This window comes from Polyodon spathula, chromosome 20, assembly GCF_017654505.1.
Source record: "Polyodon spathula isolate WHYD16114869_AA chromosome 20, ASM1765450v1, whole genome shotgun sequence".
Classification (NCBI taxonomy): Eukaryota; Metazoa; Chordata; class Actinopteri; order Acipenseriformes; family Polyodontidae; genus Polyodon; species Polyodon spathula.
In genome coordinates this window covers 30,703,367-30,718,231 of record NC_054553.1, presented here as the reverse complement: position 1 = coordinate 30,718,231, position 14,865 = coordinate 30,703,367, and the positions used below count along the sequence as shown (strand labels likewise).

The 14,865-nt window shown below is 49.3% G+C and overlaps 1 protein-coding gene across 4 annotated transcripts; it reads right to left on the bottom strand.

Moving 5' to 3' along the window:
* Positions 1-4,440: 4,440 nt before the first annotated feature.
* On the bottom strand, positions 4,441-14,228 carry LOC121295591 (signal recognition particle subunit SRP68-like). Of its 4 annotated transcripts, XM_041220430.1 has the most exons (16): positions 13,996-14,228; positions 13,016-13,082; positions 12,411-12,524; positions 12,063-12,258; positions 11,030-11,112; positions 10,592-10,701; positions 9,498-9,580; positions 9,125-9,265; positions 7,897-7,995; positions 7,518-7,582; positions 7,121-7,274; positions 6,924-7,018; positions 6,492-6,621; positions 6,096-6,171; positions 5,795-5,850; positions 4,705-5,574 (listed from the first exon to the last, which is right to left on the bottom strand). In XM_041220430.1, the coding sequence occupies exons 1-16, from the start codon at positions 14,084-14,086 to the stop codon at positions 5,347-5,349; spliced, it is 1,788 nt and encodes a 595-aa protein (XP_041076364.1). In that variant the 5' UTR covers positions 14,087-14,228; the 3' UTR covers positions 4,705-5,346. The 4 variants fall into 4 exon arrangements, with proteins under 4 accessions (XP_041076366.1, XP_041076365.1, XP_041076367.1 ...); XM_041220432.1 differs by lacking the exons at positions 12,063-12,258; positions 12,411-12,524; positions 13,016-13,082; positions 13,996-14,228 and adding an exon at positions 11,620-11,868 and having other exon boundaries at positions 4,441-5,574; XM_041220431.1 differs by lacking the exons at positions 12,063-12,258; positions 12,411-12,524; positions 13,016-13,082; positions 13,996-14,228 and adding an exon at positions 11,546-11,604 and having other exon boundaries at positions 4,451-5,574.
* Between the last annotated feature and the right edge of the window lie 637 nt (positions 14,229-14,865).

Below are 14,865 nucleotides of genomic sequence, written 5' to 3'. Positions count from 1 at the left end.
TATAATAGTTCAGCTTTCTAGAACAGGTTCTGATGCATCAAGCTGTGTTTACAGTCACAGAAACTGACTGAGAAAAAAATAATCAAATATTTCAACATAAAATTTGTTTGCAGTTCACCAGATGAAAGTGTAAACCTGTAAATGTACAAACTGGTAGAGACGCTGCGGATTATAGAAATACTCAAATCTGCTCAACAGCAGGGAAGGAAGCACAGGTCACTATCTGTTAGAGTTTTGAGCTGATATTAGGTGATAGTTAATCACAAAATGAAACTCTGTTTAAAAGCCTCAGGGTGTCATGAAGTGTTTCCGTCATCGGGGTGCAACACCTCCACCTGTCAGGAATGCATTGAGCAGGTCAGGCTTGATCCCTCCAATGGAGAGGCAGCGCTGCTGAAACCAGGAGAATGTGGCGCTGCAGGTTTGCAGCGAGACCCTGCGGCTGACACCCTACATGCACTGGGTATGAGACACATGATTTAATAACTTGATTAAAAAAAAATTCCTGGGTTAAAAACTACAAGAGTTGTATTTTGTTTTAGGTATTTAAAATACCTAAAGATATTTAGTGATGTAAAGAATGTGCATGGTAGCTGGCAATGAAAGCTGCAGAGTCTGACAGAGAGAGGGGGGGCAGGAGAGTGATTGAGAGAATGAGTTCGCTGCCTCTCCAGACAAGGTGAGAACAGGTGTACCAGTCACTATGGCTAAGGAACACCTTTAACAGACACAGTCCGTGCAATTAAACCAAAACAGTGTTACCAACTTTACAGCTGTCTGATTGCAAACCTCCCTGATGAGGGAAGTATCCACGGCCCAGGATCTCTATACCTTATACACGCGACAGGCGGTGCACTATAAATAGGATTTCATTGTGTTTACTGACCTTGTGTGTTTCATAGTGCAGTTTACTCTATTTTGAGAAACAGCTTTCCCTACAGAAGCACGGAGACGGTGTGAATGCTGCCCACGTTCATTTCACAACAAACACCAGAACCAATTTCTATTAGGCAAAGACGAGAGCTCCCAATTCATGTTTCAAGGGACATGGCAGGAACAAAGACGTTGATTTCAACACCCTTCTCAGCGATGTACTTTTGTAGTAGAATAAATAAAATCAGTAGGAGGGGACACGGCTCCCGAAGGGAGGGTGCCCGGGCCCCTCTCAAATTCTTGGTATGCTGGCAGCTTTTCAAGGAGTTTGGTTTTTGAGACACACGCCTCACTCTGGTATTGTGAACACAAATGGTATTCTAAAAGTCTCTACAGCTGAATGCCTGCCAGCATAGAGATCAAGCTGTCAGATTAGAGGCAGGAATGGTATTCTCTCAGTGCTGAAGTTTCACTGCGCTGTGACTGTTGCAGGATCCTCACTCAGAAAGACTGGAGGAGGGCAGGGACTTGCAGATCGTCGTTTGGTTCGATACAGTTCACGGTTTACGAAGTGGAAACTAAATTAAAGCATTCCCTGGCCTTGAAACTAATGCAGTTGTTATACAGAGGAGCAGGGAGCTGATTGGCTGGGAAAGGGATGCGTTTTTTAGTTTTTCTACAAAACTCCTTTCTTTTCAGTTTCTTAATATTAACATGGTATGTTCACGTTTTAAAAGTATTTAATTAGTGGCGGAAATGCTTTGATAATCCAAAAAAAACCTAACCCACTTGGGAACCAGTCTCGTTGCGTGCAAGTGCTTTTCTGCCTTGCTGTCTTACAAGAATGTGCTGCCCTGAACTGCTGGCATGTAATACAACAGCAGAGTCCAGTATTTACCAGCTCTTTTAGGAGGCTTCCTGAGTGGGAAAGTCATATAAAGAAGATTAACAGCTAAAACTAAAAAAACATTTTACAACACTGCAGCCAATCTGACCCTAGACCAAACGTCCACTCCTGCATTTTAAGTTCAGCTGCATACTGAGAGTCAGGTTGTTGGAAAACATGGATCGAGAATTGATTAGCAGTTTGCTACGCATGTGGACTGGCAGAGCTATACTGGTGTTTTTTTCTGAAAAGAGACTAATATTGCAGATAGCAGACTGTTTGGTTCAAATTGCATGTAATGCTTACAATTGATAGAGACGCTGCGTCTACAAGCTTCTTGCCCAACAATGACTGCAAGCTAATGAGATAACAATGCTGTGGACCAGAAGGGAACAGGCTCTAGACTTCAGAGAGATCAAAAGAGATAATCCCACTGGCATCAATGGGGGTCGCAAGGAGATAACAAAAGGCAGATGTATGGACCTTTTGTCTCCAGGAGTGTGAAGAATGCACTGAGTTCAGAGGTTGTCACACTAGACCACACACACAGACACACACACATTAACACTCACACAATAAATTAAATTACCTTGACCATTGGTTAATGTCAGAGAAAGGGGAGGTGGACCATCTATACAGAAGGGTATTTAATGTCATGCAAACATTGTAATGTTGAGTATTGTTTGTCCTGTACCTGGGACCAGACTCCCTGCATATTTCAATAAACCTAACAACTGATTGAAGAAAAGGACTCTGTGCATTTTCTTGAATCTACTTACTCACCATCTATTTTTGTAAGTTACTTCACAGGTATCCAACACAAATCCATTTCTAGTGACACTTAAGTCTCCTTTGTCTGGAAGATAAAGAGAACGGTCACTCGTGAATGGCCTCTCGGATTTCTTGAGGACTTGTTGTAAGGGCTGAGATGTTCAGTGTACATGCCTGCACTTCTGAACAGTGCTGTCTGCGGGTATGTTTATCTTGAGGTACCCATTAGCTCCATACCCCAGTAGCACAGCAATAGCCAATCCATGCCTCTGCAACTCTATCAAACACATGAAACTCTCAGGTACTGGCCTGTGCTAGCACTGATGGCTATGTAAGGACGCCACAACGTAGTTTAACTAGAAAGCTTAATATTTTTTTGGGTTGTGGCCAGTTTGCATACAGGGGATTGCGGTAGTATTTATTTATTTTTTTAAACAAAATAAGTAAAATACCACGACAGATTGTTTAAATAATTTTTTTTTATTGTAATTCTATATATTTCATTTTATAAAAATCACAGTTTACGTTAGTTTCTGACTATCATCTCGTTTGCAAAACTTCATTTTAAACACACAAAAGGTTACAGTATTCTGGACAGGTAAGGAACATGAAAATTGGATTTAAAAAAAAAAAAAAAAAGAAATTGTGAGATCTATAATTTTTCCAGCGCTACTATAAAAAAATTGTATATATATTATTTAACTCAAATGGAGGAAACAGTACCCTCTCCTGTACAGTACCATGTTTTGGTGTCCCTGGGTGAAACGAGAATTGGTTGAAAATGCACCTTTTGTTGTAAAATGAGCTGTTTTTCCCCTTCTGGGACAGGGGGGGCCTCAAGTTCTGACCACAATGCCCAACCAGCCATCAAGAACCATTTTAACTTCTCTTGTTGGAGGCATCAGTTACTTTGTAGTAGGGGTCATAGTGTTCTCGAGAGCCACGTGAAACTGTTAAGAGCCAGACTTCAGTGCCACCACAAAGCATCCACTCTGCAATCACAGGCACCTGCCCCCCATCCACTCTGCAATCACAGGCGCCTGCCCTGTCCTCCCATCTACTCTGCAATCACAGACACCTGCCCCCCATGCACTCTGCAATCACAGGCACCTGCCCCCATCCACTCTGCAATCACAGGCACCTGCCCTGTCCTCCCATCTGCTCTGCAATCACAGGCACCTGCCCCCATCCACTCTGCAATCACAGGCACCTGCCCCCATCCACTCTGCAATCACAGGCACCTGCCCTGTCCTCCCATCTACTCTGCAATCACAGGCACCTGCCCCCCATGCACTCTGCAATCACAGGCACCTGCCCCCATGCACTCTGCAATCACAGGCACCTGCCCCCATCCACTCTGCAATCACAGGCACCTGCCCCCCATGCACTCTGCAATCACAGGCACCTGCCCCCCCTGCACTCTGCAATCACAGGCACCTGCCCCGCCCTCCCATCCACTCTGCAATCACAGGCACCTGCCCCCATGCACTCTGCAATCACAGGCGCCTGCCCCCCATGCACTCTGCAATCACAGGCGCCTGCCCCCCATGCACTCTGCAATCACAGGCGCCTGCCCCCCATGCACTCTGCAATCACAGGCGCCTGCCCTCCATGCACTCTGCAATCACAGGCACCTGCCCTGTCCTCCCATCTACTCTGCAATCACAGGCACCTGCCCCCATCCACTCTGCAATCACAGGCACCTGCCCTGTCCTCCCATCTACTCTGCAATCACAGGCACCTGCCCCATCCACTCTGCAATCACAGGCACGTGCCCTGCCCTCCCATCCACTCTGCAGTCACAGGCACCTGCCCCCATCCACTCTGCAATCACAGGCACCTGCCCTGTCCTCCCATCCACTCTGCAATCACCCCCCCCCCAGACAACTGTAAGGAAACAAGAGGAACTGCACTGCTGGAAAGAGCAGGGTGTGCCATGAAAGCCAATGGATTACCTTAACCTGGGAGGAGTTTCCACCAAGGAAGATTCATGAGCAAATCGTTACAGAGAGGTCCTGTGAAACCATTCATTAATGCAGGCAGCAATCACCCAAGGAGGGTCATGATAAACCCATTCTAATTATTGAGTGATACCATGCTTAGCACCTTCACACAACCAAGCAAGGAGCAGTGGGTTAGGATTACTTGTTAAACCACTGTAGCACCCTTGCTCTAGTCTGTAGTGTGTGATCCCATTGAAAGGGGAGAGCACAGAGAGAGCCACAGTCTTGCACTGGAAAGCACGGTACTGAACCAGCAGGGCTGCTCTCACTGTGGACACAGCTAGCTGACATGTGCTCACGCTATCCCAGTGCAGACTCTGGACTGGAATGAGGCAGCAAGTAAGCAGGCGGAGGTTACAATGTGCAGCAAAGCATGCTTTAGAACCCCAGTGACAGGTACTGAACATTAAGATAGGGGACGAGAGACTGTTGCCCAGCCAGGCAATTCAACATGGAACAATGGATCCTGAAGGCGCTTAAGAATTAAAAGTATATTTAAGATACTCTAGTACACTAGCCTAATCCTGATTCTGGATTAGCTCTAGAACACAAGAAGTCTGGATTGCCTCAAGAATCTCAAATGTCAGGGTTCTGCACTCTAGAACCCTGAACCCAAGACCTGGACAAGTTCTAGAATGCAACTGCAGGTTTTGGGGGGTTCTAGATGCTTATGCAACATTTCAGGCCTAGGTTAGTTACAAATGGGGGAAAAAAAAAAAAAAAAAAAAATGCTGACAGGGTTTGGACCTGGAGCTGGACCTCCACGAACCCATGTCCCTGGCACAGGCCCCCCCAGCAAAGCCAGGCCGCAGATTAGCTGCCAAAGCCGAAGATGCCCTTGATGTAGCCGGTCAGCCCACCCTTGCCCTTCTGTTCCACCTTGTCGTCGAGAGGCGGGAAGGCCACGTGGTTCAGCGCCAGGTCAAAGAACAGAGGCTTGCACGGGATTGGCTGGAACTCCGGAGGGAACGTCACCAGATTGGGCTGCTTCCCCACGAGGGAGGGGTCAAGGTGGAAGGCTTCCAATCGGTCAGAGAGAGGCTGCCGGGGGAGGGAGACACACACTCAATACATCTGTCAATGTCTTTCACTGCACCCCCATAAATCATATCCTGCATCTAACACAGAGCCCAGAAACCATAACTCTAAATATCAGTTTCAATCCTGTGCAGGGTGAAACCCTTGGCACAGCACCCACGTTCTCTTAAAAACAGATATTAATTCCACATCAGAGGCCAAGAATTACGCCCCAGCTTCTCACCTTGCTGTCTTTGATCTCCTGCGATTGTGAGGGAGTCTCGGCCGAGTCCTCCGTATCTGAAACAGTCACCCATAACAATGAAACACACAATACTGCTGAATTACAAACCACAGCACCAGAGCTGCGATGGCCATCCAATCACAGGTACTTTGACTTGGTTAGTTCAGTACGATGGCAGCAGACACATTGAGAAAAGAACACCAAATCTCTGCTTACAGAAGACTTGGGAAGGATATGCTGTCTTGCACGTTCTTACAAGAGCTAGTGGACTAATAGAAGCCAGTCTCCTCTCTCCACTCACCCAGAATAGCAGCTGCCTGCAAGGAGTACGTCTCAGCATTGACCTCAGTGATCAGCTCCTGAACATCAGGAAGGTCCTGAGGAGGCAAGAGAAGAGGAGGAAGGCGACACAGCCAGACACATCACACTATTATTAATACTACTGAAACTCACAGCCACATCTACAGGACAGGAACATTTCTGCCATACTGGCGGAGTACAAAAATTAAAGTGAATGTGCTGGTCCTAGCAATAGAAGAACACTTTTGTAGCTCCATTGATGGAGAAAGACGGGTTCCAGATGCAAAGTGACAGGTGTTCCCCCTCATAAGTACAACGCGGTGCTGGTACACCTTCAATGAACAGTACTGCACCAGCTCTCCCATTGCTTCCCAGTGTCAGCTGATCTGGTGAATACCTTCAGGCTGCTGTTGCAGGACTTGGCCTGCACCTGGACCTCCTTGGCATACTTGAGGACCCTCTGGTACAGCACCAGGGCCTCACTCCACTTCTTCACAAGAACATAGGACTGAGCGATGAAGAAACACCTGGGAGAAGAGAAACAGAGCCATCATCAGCACAAACACACCTTTAATACGATCAACACAAACACACGTTAATACAATCTTGAGGAACAGAGCCATCATCAACACAAACACACCACTAACACGATCTCGAGGAAAGCCTCCTGAAAGGGTTACCAAGCAAGAGTCAGCGTTCCCCTCCACACTACCCTCTACAGCTTTAACAAACCAATAATGAGCAAAGGATGCCCGTGTGGATATGGGGGTGTGTGTTTGCAAGCATCGTCAGTGCGTGTGTTGGTACTGGCTATACTGGGCTTGCGTACCTGTACGCCTTGTAGACCAGAGTCTTCAGGGCCACCTCCTTCTGGAAGCTGTGATCATCCTCCATGCCCAGGAGCTGGGGCAGCTCCGCCAGGCTCTGGGACGAGAGAGAAGAGTTGAGTTGATTGAGTGCGGACGTGTAAACATGCTTTGCTTTCACACTCTGCTAAAGCTGCTCTCGTGCAGCGGCCGCGCTGACCTGCAGGATGATGTCATAGAGCCGGATGAGGTTGTGTGGCCGGGGGCCCCTCTTGCTCTCGTCTGGCTGCGGCTCCTTCAGCTTGGCCTGCAGCACCCGGGCCATGCTCTCATTGCGCTTCACCACTGTCCACAGCTTGATGTAGGTCAGGTAGCTGCAGACAGACACAGGCAGCGTTACACGAGAGACACATACTGCTGGCATTCACACACCCTGCTGCATGCATCTTGCGCACAGCCTCTACAAGGCAGGCTAACCAACATGACCCCCACTGCACTGCTATCCCCCCCCAGGAAAGTGCTGTGCGTGCTAGCTTGCAAGGCTGCTGCTGCATCTTGATTTCCTCTTCCACACTCTGAATGGCACACACAGGGTTCGGAGAGTGGAGGAGCCTCACCTGTGCAGGTACTGCAGGTTGGAGACTTTGCCGGTCTCTCCGTCCACAGCTCGGTCACGCTGTTTCTGGAATGGAGAGAGAACAGTCAGTCACAGACACCATGAACACAGAGGAGTTCCACAGATCCAGTCAAGTGAGCATCATTTTGCAACTGGTGTATTATCGGACTCCTTGCACTGTCCACAGCTGCCTGATATAACATGGGGAATGGTTCATGGATAAAATACAAACTTGAGAAAGGCGTGAAGATGGTTAATAACGGCAGGTGAACCGTAACCCTCTCCTGTCACGCAACACCCCGCTCCTCCAATGGGAGCTGGAACAGGCCAGTCACTGAGAATGAAGCCCCCCTCGGTCTCGTCTCTCCTCCTCTACGTACCGTGTCTGCCTTGAGCTCCTCGCGCACGGCCTGGATGGCGTCGCGGCTCTCGCTGAGTAAAGACTCGTAGAGGCGCTCCTTCGTCTCCTCGCTGGCAGCCTGGGGGGGGGGGGGGGGGGTGGCAATGAGGAAAACACCTTTTTGGGGGGTCAAAAACAAATTTTGCCCCTATTGTTAGCCCTGTAATGATTTGTAGTTCACTGTGTGATGTTTTAAAGCGCAGTGTGTCAGTCAGTACACAGGCAGCGGAGTATCTCTCTCCCCTCCCTCAGTACTCATCGATATCGCTCAGCAATGCCAGGCATGCACTCTGTACTGAACACACCTTGTTACAAAGCATGCAGGCAATTAGGGCTTATTTGGAAGGAATTTTTTAAAACCAGCAGTCATGCAGCCTCCCCACATTCTGTACATTTTTTTTTAAGCAAATTAGAAAAAAAAAGTAAGAACACAACTTGAGCAGTGCTCTCCCCTCCCCCTCCCCCTCCCCCTCCCCCTCCCCTCGCTCCATCTCCCTCTCTCAGGTTGTCATTATTTGGCTACACCCTGCTAATGCTCTTGCGTAACCGGTTTTCTCTCAGTCAACCAGAGCTGCTGAACAGGTCAAACTGGTGCCTCAACTCCCTGGGAGCGGCAGTACTGAGAAAAAAACAAACAACAAACTATTTGTGGAATGGCTCCTGCACCCTCCCCTCTCTCCCCTTCAAGGAGCGTGTCTCTAAACCACTCGACCACACCGCACCCACCCTCAACACCAAACACAGGCAGTCGTTTATCTTAAAATAAAACCCAGTCTCTTCTCGGGGGCCACACAGACCCCTCCCAGTCCTCAGAACAAGCTGCTCCTAGGCCCCTTACTCTAAACCATTAGCCACCCTGCCCTGTAGCATGACCACTAGCTTTTAGGCCAACAGCTTCAATCCTTAAAACAAATGATTTCTATGCTTTGTTTCGTTCATGCCATTTCGTTTGTACAGTATGCTTTTTCAATTTCCATACTGCGCTTCTCAGACCTGCACTTCTAAGCAATGTAAAGGAAACCGAATGGGTGAGGCTGGAAGGGCAGAGCTGGCCTGTCTCTGTGACAGAGGCTGGTAAAGAAGTGACAAGAGCAGAGGGATACAGCACCACCTGCTGGTGGAGTGAGGCAACTTCACTTAACAGCCGCTTTTGGACCAGTACCAGCTGACTCCGTTTTGCAACACCCTGCTGCCCCCTGGTGTCTTACCTGTGCAATGGCAGCCTCATTGTCGGCCAGTCCAAGCAGGAAGATCCTCACTTTATCGATCTTCACAGGGATGGTGCGGCCCCTCCACTCCATCTCGCTCATGGTGGCTGCCTGCTTGGCGCGGGTTTGAGTGATGAGAGCCTGTTGAGGAGAGAATCAGAGGCAACTGAATCACACACACACACCAGGGATGCAAATAAGACTCCCATTGCACAGCTGTTTCACCCATTCCAGGTTCCACTGCAAGCTTGATTAGCTATTGTATATAGGTAACAAGCTCAGGTGTGTCTTAAACTCATAGTAAAACCAGAAATGGATCAAACTGCTATGCAGTGGGAGTCTTATTTCTATCCCTGCACACACTCGTACTGACCTCCAGCTTCTCTGCCATCATCTGCCCTCCTCCTCCGGCACTCAGCCTCATCTGAATCAGCTCATTCATGGCGTTCTGGTCCCCTGGAAACAGGACAGGAGAAACACAGAGAGAGAGAGAGACGTTCACCACATGAGAAGAGGCAGGGAGCTAACACAGGCTTAACAAGTAACTGTGCTCCTGTCTCACTTGTTTCTAGCGACTGATCTGCTCGGATTGTGTTTTGCTGTTTGCAGTCAGATGTAAGAAAATAGCGATTTGGTAAGAAAAAATGTAATGCTTGTTTGCTGATGTAACTATACTAGCTGGCTCAAAGAATTCATTTTCTAAAGTGTTCGGAGCTGTGGTTGATTGATAGCATGTAAACTGCTCAGTTTGAATGAATGCCCAATGCAGTGGAGCCCTTTACACTGCTCAACCAGTGGCTCCCAATTTGCTCCAGTCATGCTCGCTAGCTGGCTCCACCCTCACCTCACCACGCTCGCTCGTTGGCTCCACCCCCCTCCAGTCACGCTCGCTGGCTCCACCCCCCTGCACCTGCAGTCACGCTCCCTCGCTGGCTCCACCTCCCCTCCAGTCACGTTCGCTGGCTCCACCTCCCCTCCAGTCACGCTCGCTCGCTGGCTCCACCCTCCCCTTGTCACGCTCGCTCGCTGGTTCCACCCTCCCCTTGTCACGCTCACTCGCTGGCTCCACCCTCCCCTTGTCAAGCTCGCTCGCTGGCTCCACCCTCCAGTCACTCTCGCTGGCTCCACCTCCCCTCCACCCCCCCCTCCAGTCACGCTCGCTCACTGGCTCCACCCCCCCCTCCAGTCACGCTCACTCGCTGGCTCCACCCTCTCCTCCAGTCACGGTCGCTCGCTGGCTCCACCCTCTCTTCCAGTCACGGTCGCTCGCTGGCTCCCTCTCCTCCAGTCACGGTCGCTCGCTGGCTCCCTCTCCTCCAGTCACGGTCGCTCGCTGGCTCCCTCTCCTCCAGTCACGCTCGCTGGCTCCACCCTCCCCTCCAGTCACGTTCGCTCGCTGGCTCCCTCTCCTCCAGTCACACTCGCTCCACCCCATTCCAGTCACGCTCGCTTCCTGGCTCCCCTCACCGATGTTGTAGGCACAGTAGCGGATGTTGGGGGAGATCTCCTCCACGCGCTGATGGTACAGGACAGCCAGCTCCTCAGTGAAGGCACTGGCCAGCTTCTCGTAGATCGTCCTGAGAGAGGAGGGACAGGTCAGATCGGCCTCTCCCTTCAGCTTTTTAACAGCAAACATTTCTGACCTATACTGAAGTCAGCAGACTTGCACCTTACAGGTAAAGCAGTCCAAGATTTCTGTGAAACCAGCCAAGAACCGCGACTAGGGTTCAGTTTGAGATCCTAACCTTTCTGAGGAAGGTTTTTAGAGTTGCTTTTTGTGAAACACTCACTAGAGTTTCTGCTTACAGTTTCCCCCTGCACACCTTCACGCGTATTCAAAAGGTAGCATAATAAGAATAAACCAATGCCTCAATAACAGCTTTTATTTTATTTTTTATTACTTACTTGCATTTATTGAAGGCTTCCATTGCAGCTTTCCACTCCTGTAACTCAAAGCGCAGCATTCCTGTCAGGTATGAATGGTAGGCCTGTGAAGACAGCAGCAGTCAATGTGCTGCAACAGCAGGGTAGGCACAAGTACCAGCATAGTTACTCAACTCACTCTTACAATCAACTTCAGATGCAACTACTAGCAGGAGCAATGACTATTTCACAACTACTGCGAGATGCCACCTTGACCTTACTCTCCGCAGCCCACTGACCTTTACATCAAGTGAAAGTGTATTTACCAGTACTGCTCAGCAATAATCTATCACTGAATGTCAGATACAACGCTGAGAGAGTGACTTGAGAAGATGGGTACGCAAAGATACAAGAACGGAGTGATTGGTAGCATCTGTATAGAAAGAAGAGACAGACAGACAATGGCAAAGACAAAGCAACATACAGATTGGTCTTGGCGTCCATGCGGTGGCTCTCACACAGCCTCTCCAGCTCCTCCCTCTCCCTCCCTCCCCTTACCTGTGCCTCCAGCTTGGTCTTGGCGTCCACCCGGTGGCTCTCGCACAGCCTCTCCAGCTCCTCCCTCCCCGTACCTGTGCCTCCAGCTTGGTCTTGGCGTCCACGCGGTGGCTCTCACACAGCCTCTCCAGCTCCTCCCTCCCCGTACCTGTGCCTCCAGCTTGGTCTTGGCGTCCACCCGGTGGCTCTCGCACAGCCTCTCCAGCTCCTCCCTCTCCCTCCCTCCCCTTACCTGTGCCTCCAGCTTGGTCTTGGCGTCCACCCGGTGGCTCTCGCACAGCCTCTCCAGCTCCTCCCTCCCTCTCCGTACCTGTGCCTCCAGCTTGGTCTTGGTGTCCACCCGGCTCCTCCCTCCCTCTCCGTACCTGTGCCTCCAGCTTGGTCTTGGTGTCCACCCGGTGGCTCTCGCACAGCCTCTCCAGCTCCTCCCTCCCTCTCCGTACCTGTGCCTCCAGCTTGGTCTTGGTGTCCACCCGGTGGCTCTCGCACAGCCTCTCCAGCTCCTCCCTCCCCGTACCTGTGCCTCCAGCTTGGTCTTGGCGTCCACGCGGTGGCTCTCGCACAGCCTCTCCAGCTCCTCCCCGTGCTTGGCTGCCTTGCGCAGTCGGGACAGCAGGTGGAAGCGTTTGCGTGGCTCTGTGTTTGCCTCCTGCTTCAGCTGCATGGAGTAGCTCCAGGCTCGCTCTGCGCTCATCAGCACCAGCAGCAGGTACCTTTGAGGAAGGGGATTGCAAGCATTACAAACCTACCAAGGACTCCAGCCCAGCCCAGCCCAGGTCACTTCAGCTGAATCGCAGCAGCATTCCCATGTGAAGGGTAACCAGCAGCCTGCAATACGTTTCCAATGCAGTCTATACTGGAGTACCTGCTGTCAGACAGCATCTCCGGAGTCACTTTCTTGCCGGTGAATTTGTGCCGGTTCCCCATCTTGAAGCCGAGGGTCTTGCGGAGACGTCTGAGGCGTCGGGAGCAGTATCCCCTGAAAACACAGAACAAGTCAGATACACTGGGGCGGGGGACAGAGACCCTGCTGCAGGGCTGGAAATACGACTCCTATTGCACAGCAGCGTCACCCACTCCAGGATTTACTACCAGCTTGATTAGCCAACAGTGTATACAGGTAACAAGCTCAGGGCTGTCTTATTAAACTCATACTAAAAGCAGTAACAGATCAAAGTGCTCTGCAGTGGGAGTCTTATTGTCATCCCTGGCTGGAACAGGTCCATCCTAACACAGTCTTCTACAGCACCCCCTCGATATTTCATCATTTGGTTAAGTCACTGTTTGGCAGGCATGCTGACAGTAAAAGGTACAATCCTATATATTCCAGTGTACGGGCTCTTCACCGATTCACTGTGCAAGTCACACAGCAGAGAGGCAGAGCTGCAATTCTCGTTTGTCTGGTCCAGTGACAGGGCCAGTCCAGCTACAGCGGCGTGCATCAATGTAACCCAACACAATGGGACTGACCTGTATCTCTGATAGTCCCCGTGTCTCAGACCATGCTGCTGCTGGGATTCCTTGATGATCTGCAATACTGCACGACAGCGTCAAGGGAAGCTCTTTCTATTGAAGCTCTAGATCTGGGTTTCTCAACCCTTTTTGGAACCCTGGTGGACCCCTTTGTAAACCAGGGATGGACAGAAGAGTCCCACTGCATAGAAGTTACATTCATTCCAGATTCTACTACAAGCTTGATTAGCCCATGAGTAGAGGTAAAAAGCTTGTGTGTCTTACTGAACCAGTACAATCAGGAATGAATCAAACTGCTATGCAATGGGAGTCTTCTCTTCATCCCTGTGCACCCAGATCAGAACAGCCTCACAACGATCAGCTTACTGATCGCACGGTAGCTGGTGAATTGAAACAATGTAAAAACGCATTTAGCAGGTGCTAATGAAGCATGCTGCCTCTTCCAGCATCAACACATACGGACAGAGAACACAACACCGCCGGCAACAGAGGTCTGATTGTCTGAAGTAGATCTAGAGTCACACGTCCCTGTTAGTCTACCAGCATATTGGATCAGCTGAACACGTCGATACACTGGCATTACTAAAGGAGACCACACAAGCCTGGCAGTACTAGCCCGATTACTACAACGACCATATTTGTGTTCGTCAACCGGAACAGCTCCACACCGATTTAAAAATAGCAAGTCTCGGAACTAAATATGTAGAAAATTAAATACAAAGACGGTACCTAAATTCAACGATTTTCACAACTGTGTATGCCGATGTTTTATTTGTTACCAGTAAAACTTATTTATAATTTCATGTTTGCTGATCCGTTTTAATGAAATACGATACACTACGTTGTCAATCACTTCGACGAGTCAGCGTTACACCACGCTGAAAACAACATACCAGACTAAGCAATCCCAGCGATCAGCCCGCACAGCCCGCTACTCTGGGGCTCGTACACCCCGATGATAACATGTCAAAGGATACTCTCGAGTCCCAGGCCCTCGCTGGATTGTTTTTTTTCGTTGCTCTCTTCCATTCCTGCACCCCGGACCTCGCCGCGTTTCTCTGCAGCCATCTTTGCTTGGCACACGCACACACCGGCACATGTAATTATGGGGCAGGCGCAATTAGCCGGCGGCTGGAGTTGCTATAATGCTCAAAGCCTCCGCACGGTATTGCCCAGCTGCGCTTGCCTGCATGTTTTTTTCCTTCTGTCCAACACTGAAAGCAAAGCTGGCTAGATCACGTGTTATTTTTTATTTGTGATAAAACAGCGATGAGTGAATGCACGTTTAGAGATTATAAAGGTACATATGTAACGCGAATTGGCAGTTTGAAGATTTGATCAATCACTGGAACCTGTTTCTCTACTCTCAGTATCTGTATACCTAAGCCAGCATGTTGTGACTGTCGTCGACCTGTTCAGTGTCTCCATTAACACATGTCTACCAGCAGCTAGCAGCAAAGAAGCACCAGATTTACCTGGTTAAGGTGTAATTTATATCATAATTATAGTATTATAAGTTGGATAAAACATTGAAATATAAATATATACCCTGGCGATGACAGCCTGGTGGACATTGAGCGTCTTTTTGATGCGTCTCGTTCAATGTTCTGTGTATTGCGGGTTTTCATGTGACGTCACATTACTAATCCTTTTAATTGTGTTGCAATGTTTCATACGTTTCTACAGCAAAAAAAGTAATGTATTTGAAGTGTGGGACGCTAATAACAGTAGAACTACTAGTAATATTAATGGTAATAAATCTGTGGATTTAAATTTGAATCAGCAGATTGAATATCCTGGGTATAGGATATGCTGGTATGGGATAGGAAGTTGAATGTATTTGAGCA